This window comes from Theropithecus gelada, chromosome 1 (assembly GCF_003255815.1).
Source record: "Theropithecus gelada isolate Dixy chromosome 1, Tgel_1.0, whole genome shotgun sequence".
Taxonomy (NCBI): Eukaryota; Metazoa; Chordata; class Mammalia; order Primates; family Cercopithecidae; genus Theropithecus; species Theropithecus gelada.
Window position 1 is genome coordinate 182,474,540 of NC_037668.1, and position 19,141 is coordinate 182,493,680.

The following is a 19,141-nucleotide window of genomic DNA, read 5'->3' on the forward strand; positions in this document are numbered from 1 at the left end:
GCCTCATATTTTTCCAAGAAGAAAATACATATATACGTGTGTATATATATTACGGTGAATCTTAAAAAAAAAAACAAAAATCTCACATAAGCCTTAATATGCTTTTGGTTCTACTGGATCTACAGAAGACCCCAAATCTCCACTATAGCATTGACAAATGGTAGTTATTATCTTCCAAATAAAATATAATCCTGTGTGAAACTGACGACTGCAACTAATCCTTTCAAACTGCTTAAACTGGAGAGGACTGACAAAACTGTCAAATCAGGTTGAGATTTTTTTTTTTTCACTCGCAATTCCCAAGAATTGATAAAATGACCATCTATCACAGCTCTTTATATAACCTTACTATGCATTTAAATAATGCATTTAAACTTCCAGGACAGCCAATTCTCATGGCTTTAGAACAAAATGAAAAATCTTGCCTTTTGTGTGAGCCTTCCTCTACCTGCTTTATAGTTCAAATACAGCTTACCTGCACTGCCACATTCTGCTTTCCTGTTTCCTGTAACTTTTCTAAGGTGCATTTCTTGGTTTCAGTTTTCCTCTTGTTGTTGTCCTTCTTTCCATCATTCTTAGTTACAGTTATTCCTTTGCTATAGTCCCTTCTCACCTCTTTGGGAGGAAAACTTCTTCCTTGGTCTCTGTTCACTTCTCGTGGCTTAATGTTTTCTTTGAAGGTAACCACTGGCTTCTCTCCTGTGTCACAGTTGTTGCTTAAATTTCGGCTTGTAGATAGCACTGATTTTAGCCCTGGGCTCCCATCTGCAGCCAGCGACTCTATTACAGATGTTTCTTGCAGAATGAGGTTCTCTTTGGCTTCACTGGGGTCTTCCAGTATTAATTCTGGGATTTCTGTGATAAACAACAATTTCCCTACCTCATTTTCACACTGAATCAGCCTAAAAAAGCAAAAATAAATCCATATATGAAAAACACTAACTTAAAAAATAACAACTGAATTGTGTGTGAATCCAAGTCAATATATTCCTAGCACTAATAACCACGGAAACAGCCGGATATAACAATGTGGATTCAGGTAACACAAAAAGTAGTTATGTAGAAATTGAGGTTCTCATTATCACACTTAACATCGTCACAACGTATCCCTCCCTCTGCTCTTTCAACGTTTGCTAGAACTTACATTTCTGAGCATGCTTCAAGTGCAAGACACTAGTCTAGGGCCTTTGATGTCTTATAAGGTAGCTATATATAATTCCTATTTTATAGATGTGAAAATTGAAGCTCGGAGGTGGTAAGTTCATTCAAACATGCAAGCATTTAAGTACCTACTGTATGACAGAAACCTGAATACAAAATTGAATAAGCAGTTACTGACTTTCGAAAGGTTATAATCTACTGGGGAGATTCCAAGGACACCCACTTGAGAAGCTGCGGAACTAGAAATGGAACTCAAACCAATAGAATGACAAAACCTGTGTTCTTTCCCCTACACTAACGACCACATCTGCTTTGTACTTAACTGGCTACTGGCACCATCTTAGTCTGTCTTGCCTGAAACTGACCACCATGCCCAGGCCAATACAAATTACCATGACTGTGGAAGTACAATTCAGTTATAGATTTACAAATATATTTATAAATTAGAGCAGAAACTCATGATAAACAAAAAAGACAACCAAGTCCTCTATAATACACAATAAGGAGAACAGAGATTCTAAATAAAGATATACTTATTCACTAGGGTTATAATTAGATGTTGTGCTACCAACATGTCAACTTAAGAGTTCACGATCGACAATATTTATACCAAAGCCTAAAATATGTAACTTGTGAGATGTGTGTGTGTGTGTTTACCTAAAAAGGTGGTTAAATAGGGGCAGACCAGAAGCTCCATGGACATACCTTGGCTGATTATCAGCAATCCATTTGCCTATAGCAATCAAGCGCTGCTGTCGTAATCGTCGTTGCTGGCCTTCTTTGTCTCCTGTAATACCCTGGTGACCTTTGGAAAAATCCAAGTTCCTAAAATTGACACAAACAAGTTATGAGAATATTAAATTGCTAAAGATATTTTCCAGGCAACCAAGTTCACCTGATTAACTGTAATGGCTTCAGATTATTTTCCATACAGGTGAGCTACTTGAGGTAATCAACTGCATTTATTAGAATTTATACTCCCAGAGATTTTTACAAACTATGAAATAAAGCAGAAAAGAAAATATACAAATTCATTACATTAATGTAATATTTTTACTCACATTTCACTTTCTAGTTGGGGAGCTCAAATAAACCACAACTTTGTATTAGAAAAGATTCTTTTATCATTTGAAGAATAAAGTTTTATAAACACTTATCTTGCATGCTAAGTAATTTGCTTGAAAATGACCACAGCAATGCTAAGAGTCTCTGAGGTGCCTATGCTAATAAATAATATTAATCTATCCGCTTTATGGCAGACCATTCTAAATCAGAAAAATGTATAAATATCATAAAGCATATAGAGTAACTCATTGATATCAGAAGGATAAACCAACCTGAGAAAATAAAGCTTTTTCAGATTGCTCATTAAACTTTTTTTTTAAAAAGAAGATTTAAGAATTGCCAGGCAGAAGGCTAGATGCTGAGGACACAAAGATAAATAAGAGTCCCTACCTTTGGGAATAAATAATTATGATTCAATCTGATAAGCATCATAATAAGAACTATGCAAAGAGTAACTGAATACAGTAAAAGGAGGATGAGTTCCTTCTGAGAAGCTCTGAAAGGTTTCATAGAGTGACAGCTGAGCTGGACCTTGACAGGTATGGCTAAGTGCTTACCAGGCTGGTGATGGAAGGGCAGTAGAGGAGAAGGAAATGTTCTAGGCACAACATGAACAAAGGTGTGGAGGAATAAAGACAGGGAGCTATTCAAGTATAGCACATAGTGTATAGAGTTTATAAATATTGGGGGAAGTGGCAGAAAGTAAGGCTGAACAACTAAGAGCTGGATAGTGCTGGAACTTGAGCATCAAGCTAAAAGAGACAGTGGAGCAATCGGGAATGGGTAAATAAAAATATTAGTCAGAGTGTGGGGTGGGGGGCGCGCCCAAGATGGCCGAATAGGAAGAACTCCAGCCTCCAGCTCCCAGTGTGAGCGACACAGAAGACGGGTGATTTCTGCATTTTCAACTGAGTTACCGGGTTCATCTAACTGCAGCGTGTCGGACAGTTGGCGCTGGTCCGTGGGTGCAGCCTGACCAGCGAGAGCTGAAGCAGGGCGAGGCATCGCCTCACCTGGGAAGCGCAAGGGGGAAGGGAATTCCTTTTCCTAGCCAAAGGAAAGTGAGACACACAACACCTGGAAAATCGGGTACTCCCACCCTAATACTGTGCTTTACCAAGGGTCTTAGCAAACGGCACACCAAGAGATTATATCCCACACCTGGCCCGGAGGGTCCCATGCCCACGGAGCGTCCCTCATTGCTAGCACAGCAGTCTGAGATCTAACTGCAAGGCGGCAGTGAGGCTGGGGTGGGGTGCCTGCCATTGCTGGGGCTTAAGTAGGTAAACAAAGGTGCCTGGAAGCTTGAATTGGGTGGAGCCCACCACAGCTCAAGGAGGCCGACCTGCCTCTGTAGATTCCTCCTCTGGGGACAGGGCATAGCTAAACAAAAAGCAGCAGAAACCTTGGCAGAGGTAAATGCCCCTGTCTGACAGCTTTCAAGACAGCAGTGGATCTCCCAGCACGGAGGCTGAGATCTGAGAACGGACAGACTGCCTGCTCAAGTGGGTCGCTGACCCCTGAGTAGCCTAACTGGGAGACATCCCCCACTAGGTGCAGATCAACACCTCACACCTCACAGGTGGGGTACACCCCTGAGACGAAGCTTCCAGAGCAAGAATCAGACAGCAACACTCACTGTTCAGCAATATTCTATCTTCTGCAGCCTCTGCTGCTGATACTCAGGCAAACAGGGTCTGGAGTGGACCTCAAGCAAACTCCAACAGACCTACAGCTGAGTGTCCTGACTGTTAGAAGGAAAACTAACAAACAGAAAGGACACCCACACCAAAACCCCATCAGTACGTCACCATCATCAAAGACAAAAGGCAGATAAAACCACAAAGATGGGGAAAAAGCAGTGCAGAAAAGCTGGAAATTCAAAAAATCAGAGCGTATCTCCCCCTCCAAAGGAACGCAGCTCCTTGCCAGCAACGGAACAAAGCTGGACGGAGAATGACTTTGACGAGTTGAGAGAAGAAGACTTCAGTCAATCAAACTTCTCAGAGCTAAAGGAGGAACTATGTAACCAGCACAAAGAAACTAAAAACCTTGAAAAAAGAATGGATGAGTGGATAACTAGAATAATCAATGCAGAGAAGACCTTAAAAGAACTGATACAGATGAAAACAATAACACGAGAACTACGTGACAAATGCACAAGCTTCAGTAACTAATTCGATCAACTGGAAGAAAGAGTATCAGTGACTGAAGATCAAATGAATGAAATGAAGTAAGAAGAGAAGTGTAGAGAAAAAAAGAGTAAAAAATGAATAAAGCCTCCAAGAAGTATGGGAGTATGTGAAAAGACCAAATCTATGTCTGATCGGTGTGCTTCAAAGTGACGGGAAAAATGGAACCAAATTGGAAAACACTCTGCAAGATACAATCCAGGAGAACTTCCCCAACCTAGTAAGGCAGGCCAACATTCAAATTCAGGAAATACAGAGAACGCCACACCACAAAAATACTCCCCGAGAAGAGCAACTCCAAGACACATAATTGTCAGATTCACCAAAGTTGAAATGAAGGAAAAAATGTTAAGGGCAGCCAGAGAGAAAGGTCGGGTTATACACAAAGGGAAGCCCATCAGACTAACAGCAGATCTCTTGGCAGAAACTCTCCAAGCCAGAAGAGAGTGGGGGCCAATATTCAACATTCTTAAAGAAAAGAATTTTCAACCCAGAATTTCATATCCAGCCAAACTAAGTTTCATAAGTGAAGGAGAAATAAAATCCTTTACAGACAAGCAAATGTTTAGAGATTTTGTCACCACAAGGCCTGCCCTACAAGAGATCCTGAAGGAAGCACTAAACATGGAAAGGAACAACAGGTACCAGCCATTGCAAAAACATGCCAAAATGTAAAGTCCATCAATGCTAGGAAGAAACTGTATCAACTAGCGAGCAAAATAACCAGCTAATATAATGACAGGATCAAGTTCACACATAAAAATATTAACCTTAAATGTAAATGGACTAAATGGTCCAATTAAAAGACACAGACTGGCAAACTGGATAAAGAGTCAAGACCCATCAGTTTGCTGTATTCAGGAGACCCATCTCACGTGCAGAGACACACATAGGCTCAAAATAAAGGGATGGAGGACGATCTACCAAGCAAATGGAAAACAAAAAAAGCAGGGGTTGCAATCCTAGTCTCTGATAAAACAGACATTAAACCATCAAAGATCAAAAGAGACAAAGAAGGCCATTACATAATGGTAAAGGGATCAATTCATCAGGAAGAGCTAACTATCCTAAATATATACGCACCCAATACAGGAGCACCCAGATTCATAAAGCAAGTCCTTAGAGACTTACAAAGAGACTTAAGACTCCCATACAATAATAATGGGAGACTTTAACAGCCCACTGTCAACATTAGATCAACGAGACAGAAAGTTAACAAGGATATCCAGGAATTGAACTCAACTCTGCACCAAGCGGACCTAATAGACATCTACAGAACTCTCCACCCCAAATCAAAAGAAGATACATTCTTCTCAGCACCACATCACACTTATTCCAAAATTGACCACGTAGTTGGAAGTAAAGTACTCCTCAGCAAATGTAAAAGAACAGAAATTGTAACAAACTGTCTCTCAGACTACAGTGCAATCAAACTAGAAATCAGGACTAAGAAACTCAATCAAAATCACTCAACTACATGGAAACTGAACAACCTGCTCCTGAATGACTACTGGGTACATAATGAAATGAAGGCAGAAATAAAGATGTTCTTTGAAACCAATGAGAACAAAGATACAACATAGCAGAATATCTCTGGGACACATTTAAAGCCGTGTGTAGAGGGAAATTTATAGTACTATATGCCCACAAGAGAAAGCAGGAAAGATCTAAAATTGACACCCTAACATCACAATTAAAAGAACTAAAGAAGCAAGAGCAAACACATTCAAAAGCTAGCAGAAGGCAAGAAATAACTAAGATCAGAGCAGAACTGAAGGAGATAGAGACACAAAAAACCTCCAAAAAAATCAATGAATCCAGGAGCTGGTTTTCTGAAAAGACCAACAAAATTGATAGATCGCTAGCAAGCCAAATAAAGAAGAAAAGAGAGAAGAATCAAATAGACGCAATAAAAAATGATAAAGGGGATATTGCCACCGATCCCACAGAAATACAAACTACCATCAGAGAATACTATAAACACCTCTACGCAAATAAACTAGAAAACCTAGAAGAAATGGATAATTTCCTGGACACTTACATTCTCCCAAGACTAAACCAGGAAGAAGTTGAATCCCTGAATAGACCAACAGCAGGCTCTGAAATTGAGGCAATAATTAATAGCCTACCAACCAAAAAAACTTCAGGACCAGACAGATTCACAGCGGAATTCTACCAGAGCTACAAGGAGAAGTTGGTATCATTCCTTCCGAAATGATTCCAATCAATAGAAAAAGAGGGAATCCTCCCTAACTCATTTTAGGAGGCCAACATCATCCTGATTACCAAAGCCTGACAGAGATACAACAAAAAAAGAGAATTTTAGACCAATATCCCTGATGAACATCGATGCAAAAATCCTCAATAAAATACTGGCAAATTGAATCCAGCAGCACATCAAAAAGCTTATCCACCATGATCAAGTGGGCTTCATCCCTGGGATGCAAGGCTGGTTCAATATACACAAATCAATAAATGTAATCCAGCATATAAACAGAACCAAAGACAAAAACCACATGATTATCTCAATAGATGCAGAAAAGGCCTGTGACAAAATTCAACAGCCCTTCACGCTAAAAACTCTCAATAAATTCGGTATTGATGGAACATATCTCAAAATACTAAGAGTTATTTATGACAAACCCACAGCCAATATCATACTGAATGGGCAAAAACTGGAAGCATTCCCTTTGAAAACTGGCACAAGACAGGGACGCCCTCTCTTACCACTCCTATTCAACATAGTGTTGGAAGTTCTGGCTAGGGCAATCAGGCAAGATAAAGAAATAAAGGGTATTCAGTTAGGAAAAGAAGTCAAATTGTCCCTGTTTGCAGATGACATGATTGTATATTGAGAAAACCCCATTGTCTCAGCCCAAAATCTCCTTAGGCTGATAAGCAACTTCAGCAAAGTCTCAGGATACAAAATCAATGTGCAAAAATCACAAGCATTCTTATACACCAGTAACAGACACAGAGCCAAATCATGAATGAACTCCCATTCACAATAGCTTCAAAGAGAATAAAATACATAGGAATTCCACTTACAAGGGATGTAAAGGACCTCTTCAAGGAGAACTACAAACCACTGTTCGTGAAATAAAAGAGGACACAAACAAATGGAAGAACACACCATGCTCACGGATAGGAAGAATCAATATCATGAAAATGGCCATACTGCCCAAGGTAATTTATAGATTCAATGCCATCCCCATTAAGCTACCAATGACTTTCTTCACAGAATTGGAAAAAACTGCTTTAAAGTTCATATGGAACCAAAAAAGACCCTGCATTGCCAAGAAAATCCTAAGCCAAAAGAACAAAGCTAGAGGCATCACACTACCTGACTTCAAACTATGCTACAAGGCTACAGTAACCGAAACAGCATGGTACTGGTACCAAAACAGAGATATAGACCAAAGGAACAGAACAGAACCCTCAGAAATAATACCACACATCTACAACCATCTGATCTTTGACAAACCTGACAAAAACAAGAAATGGGGAAAGGATTCCCTATTTAATAAATGGTGCTGGGAAAACTGGCTAGCCATAAGTAGAAAGTTGAAACTGGATCCTTTCCTTACTCCTTATACGAAAATTAATTCAAGATGGATTAGAGACTTAAACGTTAGACCTAAAACCATAAAAACCCATTAGAAAACCTAGGTAATACCATTCAGGACATAGGCATGGGGAAGGACTTCATGTCTAAAACACCAAAATCAATGGCAACAAAAGTCAAAATTGACCAATGGGATCTAATTAAACTAAAGGGCTTCTGCACAGCAAAAGAAACTACCATCAGAGTGAACAGGCAACCTACAGAATGGGAGAAAATTTTTGCAATCTACTCATCTGACAAAGGGCTAATATCCAGAACTGAATCAAATTAACAAGAAAAAAACAACCCCATCAAAAAGCAGGCAAAGGATATGAACAGACACTTCTCAAAAGAAGACATTCATACAGCCAACAGACACATGAAAAAATGCTCATCATCACTTGCCACCAGAGAAATGCAAATCAAAACCACAATGAGATACCATCTCACACCAGTTAGAATGGCAATCATTAAAAAGTCAGGAAACAACAGGTGCTGGAGAGGATGTGGAGAAATAGGAACACTTTTACACTGTTAGTGGGACTGTAAACTAGTTCAACCATTGTGGAAAACAGTGTGGCAATTCCTCAAGGATCTAGAAGTAGAAATACCATTTGACCCAGCCATCCCATTACCGAGTATATACCCAAAGGATTATAAGTCATGCTGCTATAAAGACACATGCACACGTATGTTTATTGCGGCACTATTCACAATAGCAAAGACTTGGAATCAACCCAAATGTCCATCAGTGACAGACTGGATTAAGAAGATGTGGCACATATACACCATGGAATACTATGCAGCCAGCCATAAAAAAGGATGAGTTCGCATCCTTTGTAGGAACATGGATGCAGCTGGAAACCATCATTCTCAGCAAACTATCACGAGAACAGAACACCAAATACTGCATGTTCTTACTCATAGGTGGGAACTGAACAATGAGATCGCCTGGACACAGGAAGGGGATCATTACACACCGGGGGCTATTGTGGGGAGGGGCGAGGAGGGAAGAATGGTATTAGGAGATATACCTAATGTAAATGACGAGTTAATGGGTACAGCACACTAACATGGCACGTGTACACATATGTAACAAACCTGCACGTTGTGCACATGTACCCTAGAACTTAAAGTATAATAAAAAAAAAAGATAAAAAAATATTAGTCATGCGACATCACTATTTCCATACTTAAAAACTATAATTGTAGAGGCAGTGTAGAAACAGACTATAGGAGGAGAGGAACTATACTTAGGGAGGTTTTTGTACTTCAGGTAAACTGGTGATAAAAGCCTGAACTACGTATGGGGAAATAAGTGGAAAGAGTTGAACCTAAGAAGCATTTCAGACACAGCATTATAAAGGCTTGGTGAGAAAGACAAATGGAAACAAGAATTTTTCAGATTTTTAGCTTGGTCATATAGATGGGTAATGCCACAGGCACAGAGAGAAGATATAGAAAGAAGACTGCTTTTTGGCTGACCAAATCGGAAAATATAAGCTCAATTTTTGGTCATGTTAAAGTTTAAAATGCATAAGGGAGGTTAGATTGGTAGAATATGCATCCAAACTTCAAGAGAAGTCAGAGCTGAAAATTTGGGACATACCATTCAAGAGACATAGGGATGGATTTGATCAACAGGGTGAATGTATAAAGTGGGAAGGAAAGGGCAAGAAAAGAATCCTGGAAAACAACAACATTCAGAGACATGTAGTTGAAAAGAAATAGTGAAAAAGACTGAGTGCTAAGGGTGGGAAAAATAGTTATCAGAGAGCTAAGGAAAAAGTTTTCATGAAGGAAGGAAATCAACGGACTCAATGCTGAAGAAAATTCAATAGGATAAAGATTATAGTCACCGGATTTTGGTATCTAGAAGACACTGATAGTTTAAACCGCAGTAGGCTGAAAATGATTGGGAGTTGAAATGGAGTCAGTCAGGTTGGCCCGCACTACTCTTTTTCTTTTTTTTTGAGACGGAGTCTCGCTCTGTCACCCAGGCTGGAGTGCAGTGGCGTGATCTTGGTTCACTGCGACCTCTGCCTCCCAGGTTCAAGTGATTCTCCTGCCTCAGCCTCCTGGGTAGCTGGGACTATAGGTGCCTGCTACCATGCCCGGCTAATTTTTTTTGTATTTTTAGTACAGACGGGGTTTTCCAGGTTAGCCAGAATGGCCTCCATCTCCTGACCTCATGATACACCTGCCTCCACCTCCCAAAGTGCACACTACTCTTTTTAAGAAGTTTGATGATGAAAAGATAAGACAACGTAGGAAAATAGGTGGATGTAAATTCATTTTATCTTTTTAAAAGAATGGGGCACACTTAAATGTTACTAGGCTAACGGGAATTAGTTGTTAAAAAAAGAAAGGAAAGAAAGACAAGACACTGGAAATACAATGCAGAGAGGATAACAGATGGGGCAAGGTTCTTAGGGAGGTGAGAAGGGATGGGATCAAGGGCACAGGTGGAAAGGTTACATTTTAATTTTTATTACACAGGAATTGAAGGCGTGACATACACAATACAATTCACAACAAACTTTCACTATGAGTTGCTGTTACAAAAATAACACACAGCTGGGAAGATCAAAGGTTCCTCTACATCCAAGCCCAATTCCCTGCAATCACTGGCAATGATAAAGGTACTTCAGCTATCACCTACCTGAAAGAAGGTCTCAATGCCAAGAATCCTTGTAATTCAAACTCCTCTGGAAGTGGTGTCGCTAAAGGGTCAAAATCAAAATTTGCAAACATTTTAATTAAAATGTTGTTCAGTAGAATACTGTTCCCTAAAATTTTTTTTTAAATTAACATGCAGAAAGAAATTATAATGCTTATAGTTCTCTGCTCTTCTTTATAGTAATTCTGATGAAAATAACTCACCTATCAAAACTCTGCATGTTATCTTTGGGACACAGACATTCCCCTAATACTCACTTAATACTCAATGCTGAGGAGAATGGTTTTTTAAAAAATCAGCAGTCTTAAAAATTCATAGTCTTGGATCCAGTAATCCCAATGTTTAGATTACCTGTCTCTTTTTACTGAAAGCACTGAATAACACTGACATCATCTGAGAGCTTGCAAGAAATGCAGAATCTTGGGCACTAATTCAAAACTACTGAATCATAAACTGTACTTTAAAAAGATTCAGGTGATTTATGTGCAAAGTAATGCCTGAGGAGCATGGATTTAATAGAAAAAAAAAGTCAGAAAGAAGCCAAGCCAGAGGTTGTTCAGTGCAGCATTATTTACAATGGGGAAAATTGTAAAGCAACAGAAAGCACATAAATGGATTATAGCACTTTCATAGGATGGAGTATTATGAAGTCAGTAAAAGTCATGTTTTCGAAATGCTTAATGACACAATAAAATGCTAACAATATAATACTAAATTTCAAAATCAGGCACAAAACTTTATTTGATATGAATCATTTCCTGTGTGTGTGTATGTGTGTGTGTGTACATGTAAGAAAAAGGCCCAAAGAAGATACACTATTGTGACTAGTAAAAGGTATCTCTGTATGGGAGATTTGTGTTCTGTTTGTACTAAATTTTCTATGATGAGTAAGTATTACTTTGACAGAGCAATGTTCACATTAATTGCTTTTTTTTAAAATAGTAAGAATGAGGAGGAAGGAAAGACAGAAAGAATCTGAAGGTATTACACTCTCTGAACTCCTATTTGAATGATGCTAAATGAGATTAAGATGCCAGAAGAACTGGGAGAACATTATCTACTTCCACCCACTCACTGTAGAGTTCACAGTCACTTCTGAGATACTGAATTTAAGATCAATCATTCATCACCAAAAACCTCTTCTTCTCTGGCCTTAAGCACACCATTGATGATGGAGAACCACATCAACAACACAAGGTTAGGGTAGCTCTTACCACTAGTACTTGAGAGGTCCTCTTCATGGGGATGGAAACTATTCAGAAGAGAAATCAACCAGGGCCAAATGCTGTAAATTAAAGAAATAATTCAGACTTTATTTTTATATAAGAGAAACCAGAACACTAATAAGCCATGAAAATGGTATCTACAGGTCCTGGACTTTATGTATTTTTCCCTTATTTCAGCATTTCAAAGGCTGTATAATTTTTAAAAATGTATTTTCAAAGATACACTAGTCATAAAGATACAACAAAAGGGACAAATTTCCATGACAGAGACCTGCTACTACTGTAGATCATTTCCCATGCTCCTAATTCAACAAACAGTGAAAATAATTTGTCATTTTTAAACATGGAAAACTGAAATAGGCTGAGAAAATTCTGAGCAAAGAAACAACATACTATGTTTTTATAGAGCTTTCACATACATTATGAGTTGCGGAATCCACTGTTCTTTAATCTATGACAGGGTATGGTTATACCACACAAATCACATTCCCTGTTCAAAGCAATAACACCTCTTTTTTCATGGTACAAAAAATCCACATTTTAACAACAGCCTGAACTCTAAACTCTGTTTCCTAATACACAAATTTTGTGAAAGCTTACACATAAAATATTAGAACATATTCTTTCCACTACTCAGAAGTAAGTTCTATATATGTATTTGTTAACTGTGTCCTTGGTTCCTGAGTCAGGTATGTTAAAGTTTCCATTATGGATATAGATTTATAAATATCACTTTACATATAAACATTTGTATCAAAATCTCTGTTATCTTTAAAACATAAGAGCAATTTATAAATCTGATGTAATATATATGACAGGGCAAAACTTTTGAAGTGAGACAAATCCAAGTAGTTTGAATGTTCATTTGCTGGGGTGAGGAATAGATGTGATGGGTGGAAGTAGCCATGTTGCTTAAAATTATTTGGTTAAAATAATTAGCTTAAAATAATTTGGTTTTGGCCTGGAAACAATTACTTTGATTTTCCTACAGTAGACTCATGTATCTAATCACATTCTCCTTAATATGAAGCTTACCTTTGAATATATATCAACCAACTTTTATTAAAAAAAAAAAAGAAAAAAAAGAAAGAAAAAGAAAAGCATGAGGTGAAGTGCCCAGGATAGAGAAACTGGATGTAAATAATCACACTATGGAAAATTGTAAGTTAACAACTATTTGGGACAGTTGTACACTCTGAAATATGGGAATATGCTACTTTAAAAATATCAACAAATATATACCATATATAAACAAATATTGAAGAATAACAGTCTGCTACAAACCTTTGGAGATGTGAGATAGCTGGAAAAAAAGGTCAGTAATCTAAAAAAGAATATTATACTGGTACAATGTTCTCATGAAACATAAGCTCTCAAGAAAACACTGTAGAAAAAGCGCACGAGTGGATGACCTAATGATATACTGCTTTACCCTATAACTATTTTCCACAAAGGAAAATCACTACTCCATGTATTCATTAGCTTAAGAGAGTATGTTCTCAAAAAAGTACAAGGGAAAGTAAATTCTAGAAATTGAGAAGGTTCAGATATAAGAAACTAATATTATTTGAATATATATACAATTCTAAGTTCACAAAAGTCATTGTTTTTCCATTACTTAAAAGATATAAATGAACATTATAACTTTAATGTATTAGACATATAAGGAAAATCTTCAGTTTTAAAGAGATATCCCATGCTAGTCTTTAAAATGAGTACTAACATAATTTAAGATAGAAGGAAACATCTGCAAGGGCATAATTCTAAAGATTTTGGTAAATCTGATAGGAGGAAGAGGAAAGAGTAAATGACAGAAAAAAAAAATGGAGGGAAAAAGTGTTTGCCAATAAAGCTATTCCTTCTGGCTGAACATCTTTTGCCATGAAAAGAAATGGGAATATATGGAATGGGCCAAAAGGATCACTGTACAGGAACAACAACAAGAAAAAACAAAACACAATGAAAGTAACAATCCCTACTCATAAATATAAAAACTCTATAAGCAAATGGTAAAACATGCAGTTCTTCATTCGTAACATTACTGATATAATATGCTGAATTAAACATAAGTTTGAGTTCTAGAGTATACGAGAGTAGAAAAACTGTATAGCCTAGTTAAGAAATAAAAATTTTGTGCAAGGAAGCAATGTCTGAAAATCTGTATTACTAAAACCTATGCTAACATTAAAGGAGATATATGTAGTAGGCTGTGCTATGTTCCTAAAGTCTACTCATGATAATGTCAATATATCATGGGAAGAGCTTATAGCTACATGAAAGAAAAGACAATTATGAAGCAGACAGACCATAAGGTCTTTTTTTTTTTTTTTTTTTTTTTGAGACAGAGTCTCACTTGGTAGTCCAGGCTGGAGTACAGTGGCGCGATCTCAGCTTACTGAAACCTCCGCTTCCTGGGTTCAAGCAATTTTCCTGTCTCAGCCTTCAGAAGTGGTGGGATTACAGGCATATGCCACAAGGCCCGGCTAATACCTTTTGTATAAAAATACAAAAAAAATCTTTTGTATAAAAATACTCTTTTAGTAAAAAGTAAAAGAGATGGGGTTTCACCATGTTGGCCAGGCTGGTCTCAAACTCCTGACCTGAAGTGATCCGCTTGCCTCAGCCTCCCCAAGTGCTGGGATTACAGGCATGAGCCACAGTGCCTGGACCACAGCGTCTTAAATGTGGCTTAAAAAAGGCATTTTCTAAGTTGTGACCTTAGTCAATATACATGCTAGGCCACAAAGCAAAACTTTCAAAGAGATTCTCCTTAAATATACCATCAAAATACGCAAGGGAGAAACTACCTACTTGGTGCCAAGCGACCTTGGAAGTATTTATTTCTATAATTAAAGGTACACTGAAAGTTTTCATTTGTCATTGTAAAATCAAAGGTTCCTAAGAGCTGTCAGAATTTCTGTGAGTAGAGATGACAGAGAAAATAGTGAGAATCAAAATAACTTTCAATCTTTATGCTTCAAATACACATTATTCAAATTGAGTGTTACTGTAAGGCAACATCAAACAGTTCATGTATAGAAAAAAATGGAAGAAATAAAAATCTCTTCCCTTCAACTCAAACAAAAAAATTAGGGAATACTGTAATAGGTAAGAAACAAACTGGTTTTACTTCAAGTTCACTTTGAAATGTGAAAAACGACTTTTCCCCAAGACAGCAACTGAGAACAAGGGAGTGCACAGGGAGTCACAAATCCTTAAGACTAAGCCTCAAATGAAGAATTCAAATAAACAAATGAAAAGCATACAAAGAGGCCTTCAGTTCAATTTCCCGAGAGTCAGCAGAAAATACAGTCTTCCATTGTTCAAATGTTGTATTTTAGAAGGCAGTTTTTACATATTTATGGATATCAAACAAACAAAGCACACAAGTTAACATGAAATTCTAAAAATACTTACTACTGTCTTTCATCCACCACTGCCTCCTGAAAGACCCTGGGTCTGAGTCTTAGCCAGTCCATGGAGACCTTGACTGCTGGAAGAGGATAGGCATTGTAGGACTCCTCCTGAGACTCATTCTGTAGAGGACACTTGCACAGGATGCCAAGAAAAGACACTTGAAGAAAAAAATGTATTCAAAAAATATAAGAAATATGAAACTGTGCCAGTTCAAATTAAAATATTATGTGCCTTCTACTATATTCTGTTTAACACTTACAGCTTCTTTCTAAAAACACACTTTCTTTCCCATATTACAAATGTTATACATACAACTTGATGAGGGGGTATCAGCAGATAAAACGATAGAACTTGGGGTTGAAAGTTATTATGAACCCCTGATTCAGTGTAAGAAATACACTATGCTTTTTTATGTCACTGTGCTTTGCTACATTGATGAAATGCCTAAGATGATGTTTTTCAAAAAAGATGGCACATGTTAAGTAATTCAATACTCACTAAAGAGGGCCAGCAACTGTGTCCAACATAGCTGCTCATCTTGGCTATAACTGTGCTGCTCAGTTTCATTGCTAAAGTCACGAAGGTGATGAAGTTGAAACAGGTTAATGACAGTGACATGAACTAACTGCTGAGAGTTGAAAGCTTTTTGGAATAGCAGCCTCTGTAAAAGAAGACAGACGTACTGCATATATTATCAAGAACAGGAACCATCTTTGACACAAGAATTAAACTGGTAGTCTGCATTTAGAACCACCATGTGTAATACAATCACAGATGAGTAAATGGTTCTGCCCTCAATCCCAGTATTTTGATTGGGTCTAATTATTTCCCAAACTGACTTTTTGTCTTGAAATGAATTAATCTAGACACCACAGAGTTGTTTGAGTTGTTTGTCAAACTTTTTTCCCCTAGGAAACTATGTATTTTTAAATATGACCTGAGAAAAGTCTTGAGTGTTCGTCCATAAATTTATACATCTTAATCCTTTAGAAATTGTTTTATACAAGATGTACTCATATTAAAATATTAAACTGGGACCAATGACTAGAAAGCAACAGACTCAAAGAATAATTTTTTGAATTCCTAGTACATAAAGCATGACTTCCTAGATTTGTCATAAAATTTACTCTTTCAAAGGCTTGATACATTAAAACTTATTTTATAAACAAGGCATAGCAAGTACATATTCTGGAACACAGGGTAAATGACATACTAAAACAACATTCGGATGTATTATAGGTACTTCTACAAATTATCAACTGGTATTTTCCCCTCTTAGAGAAGTATATGCGTGATCATCAAATTTCATTTACCCTCTAATAACTCTGTTCACAGTGATCTGTTAGCCAGCATTATAAACAATCACCCAGATGCTCTCAGTTGGTGTCTCAATGGAATTACCCTTCCACTTTAATATCTGCAATTGTTTTACCTGCAGGTAAAAATACTTTCCTAACAGAAGTTCCTAGTTTCATCCTATACTTTAGCCATAGCCAGTCTTCCTCTATCCCCAGGGGAAATTTTTGCAGAAAGCAGGGATCCATCATCACTAGCATTATGGTGGAAAACAGATAATCTTTACTTATAGTTCTACCAGCAATGACAGGAGATCCTACCATGTCAGAAACTTACAGCTGTCTCTGCCCAGACTACTCTGAGATTTTTGTTTTTATTTACATAGTTAAAGAACCTGAAGTAGCCATAGTAAGCTCTATGATTCTAAGAGAGAAGTCTTTTACATTATCATTAGAGAACACAATTCCATTCTATGTGAACTCTTTCGATCACAACTGTCAGTCTTCTGGCAATCTGCCATTTCATTGTATATGTCTAGAATGGTTAGCCCTTTTCCAAAGACATCAAGCATTAATCCCTCCTCAAAATTTCCTGAAATCTTGTCTCTTCTCTAGAATTTTCCCATAAACTTTCTCCTTCAATTTCTACAACTAGCCTTCTAAATAAGCTGGCGTTTATTCAAATAATACCGGCATAGAATGAGAATATGTAGTTGTATTTCTCAAAAAGCAGTTTCTTATATGCCTAATATGGTAATGTATTTCCTGTATCTATAAATCCACTGCATTAATTTTAGAAGGCAATATCCTACTGAAGAGGGTCACAGCCCATTAAAGAATTTTCTAGTGTATGCACAGAAGTATTAATGAATATGAATACACCCTAGTACTAACAAATGATAATGTAAGTTCATGAAGGTCCAGGCTTTGTCATGTTTTCCCCCATATCTCTAAAAGCCTAGAAAAGTGCATGGTACATAGCAGGTACTCAATAAACACTTAGTGAATGAACAACCTATCCATTCAGAAATAAGGTTGAAGTTATTCAGTTGTAATTTCCTAAAATTTAGATTGTATTGTAGAGTCTTCCAAGGACTAAAATCAGATTAGAACTGATAAGATTTTTGCTACTCAAACTTTCAACTACAGTTGAGAAATATACTGAACTAAATACCATTAACAAACAACCTACATTTAACTTACAGAAAATGTATTACATCTCAATTCCTAGATCCCAGGCCTTAAATCTCTCAGTGGACCTCAACTTGGTAAACATTTCTGCTTAGTAGCTAAAGGTTGTTAGAAACACTGAAGCATACATGTTGATGACACTAATTATCTACATATGCTTTAGAAATACTTCGGAAATTTTACTCCACTATGTTAAAATTTCACTCCAGCAATGTTCTAGTTCAACACTGGGTAAGCTTTCAAATAGATCTGCCTCATACTATGTTTAACTTTAGAGTGCTGGAATGATACTTCAAAGTATATTTTAGCAACTGCCCACCCACACTCACCAGAACTTCACATACAGAAATATATATGCAAAGAGAGTGTTAGTGTTTGAGGCTGAACCAAATGCAAAACTTACTAGGTTTCTAGACTAGAATAACTTACTTAGTGAAGATCTCATTAAGGTAGGGACCACCCACCACCACCAATTTAGAGAGTATTTCACAGAAGCAGAGCTGGAAGCAATCTCAAGAAGTTTTCTAGTCCAATCCCCTATTTAGTAGGGCTGCACTTAAATAATCCAAGAAAGATGGCTGTCAATCTGACTCTTAAGCTCTCCAAAATGGGGAATCCACAACATCCCACGGTCAGCCCCCTATACATTTCAACTTAAAATTTAAGATTTTAGTTTTGACCTCAGGAAAGATACAGATATGTTCTTTTCAAATAATCCTTCACATGTCTGAATTCTTACTATGAAAACTATTTAGACTTGTTTGTTCTTTTCCAGGTTGAACAGCCTAGGACATGACAAAGTTAGCTGTTCTTTTCACACACCCAATCCTATAAATCATATGTCACAGGCTAAGTATATTTTAAAACAAAACAAACTATTGCTATTCATAATTATCTATTACAATATCTTGCACATAGTCAACCAAAAAATGACTACCTGTAAAAACTACTTTGTATTGACTCTTTTTGGCTAAGTTACACCTTAACTGTCCAAGTTCTACAATCTCTTAAAATGTCTGACTTTTAGAGAACTTACAGAAATACTATGAAGCAGTTACACACAATTACCCAAGTATACAATTACCCAAGTATATAGATACCTAGAAATAACCAAGAAATATAAAATGTTCTTTGAAATTGTCATTTACTGTTTAATCCAGTGCCTAAAACAGTGACTGATGAATAGTCAAATATTTATTGAATGAACTGAAAAAAAGTTAATACTTTCAACTTTCTCCTTATTTTATGCATTATACTACATTTAAACTGCTAATATCTTAACATACTAATAAAAGATCATTTATACATAC

The 19,141-nt window shown here is 37.1% G+C and overlaps 1 protein-coding gene across 9 annotated transcripts in view; it reads right to left on the reverse strand.

Moving 5' to 3' along the window:
* SMG7 (SMG7, nonsense mediated mRNA decay factor) overlaps nt 1–19,141 on the reverse strand; it is an 87,631-nt gene that overhangs the window by 11,196 nt on the left and 57,294 nt on the right. For 6 of the 9 annotated variants that reach the window (XM_025377236.1, XM_025377220.1, XM_025377185.1 and 3 more), the window contains 6 exons: nt 15,844–16,006; nt 15,346–15,502; nt 11,917–11,987; nt 10,685–10,745; nt 1,867–1,986; nt 614–902 (listed from right to left, as the gene is read on the reverse strand). In XM_025377236.1, coding sequence (XP_025233021.1) covers nt 614–902; nt 1,867–1,986; nt 10,685–10,745; nt 11,917–11,987; nt 15,346–15,502; nt 15,844 — 699 coding nt within the window. In that variant the 5' untranslated portion in view covers nt 15,845–16,006. Of the gene's footprint in view, nt 1–475; nt 903–1,866; nt 1,987–10,684; nt 10,746–11,916; nt 11,988–15,345; nt 15,503–15,843; nt 16,007–19,141 lie in introns of all 9 variants that reach the window. The other 3 variants (XM_025377167.1, XM_025377201.1, XM_025377211.1) reach the window with 1 other exon arrangement.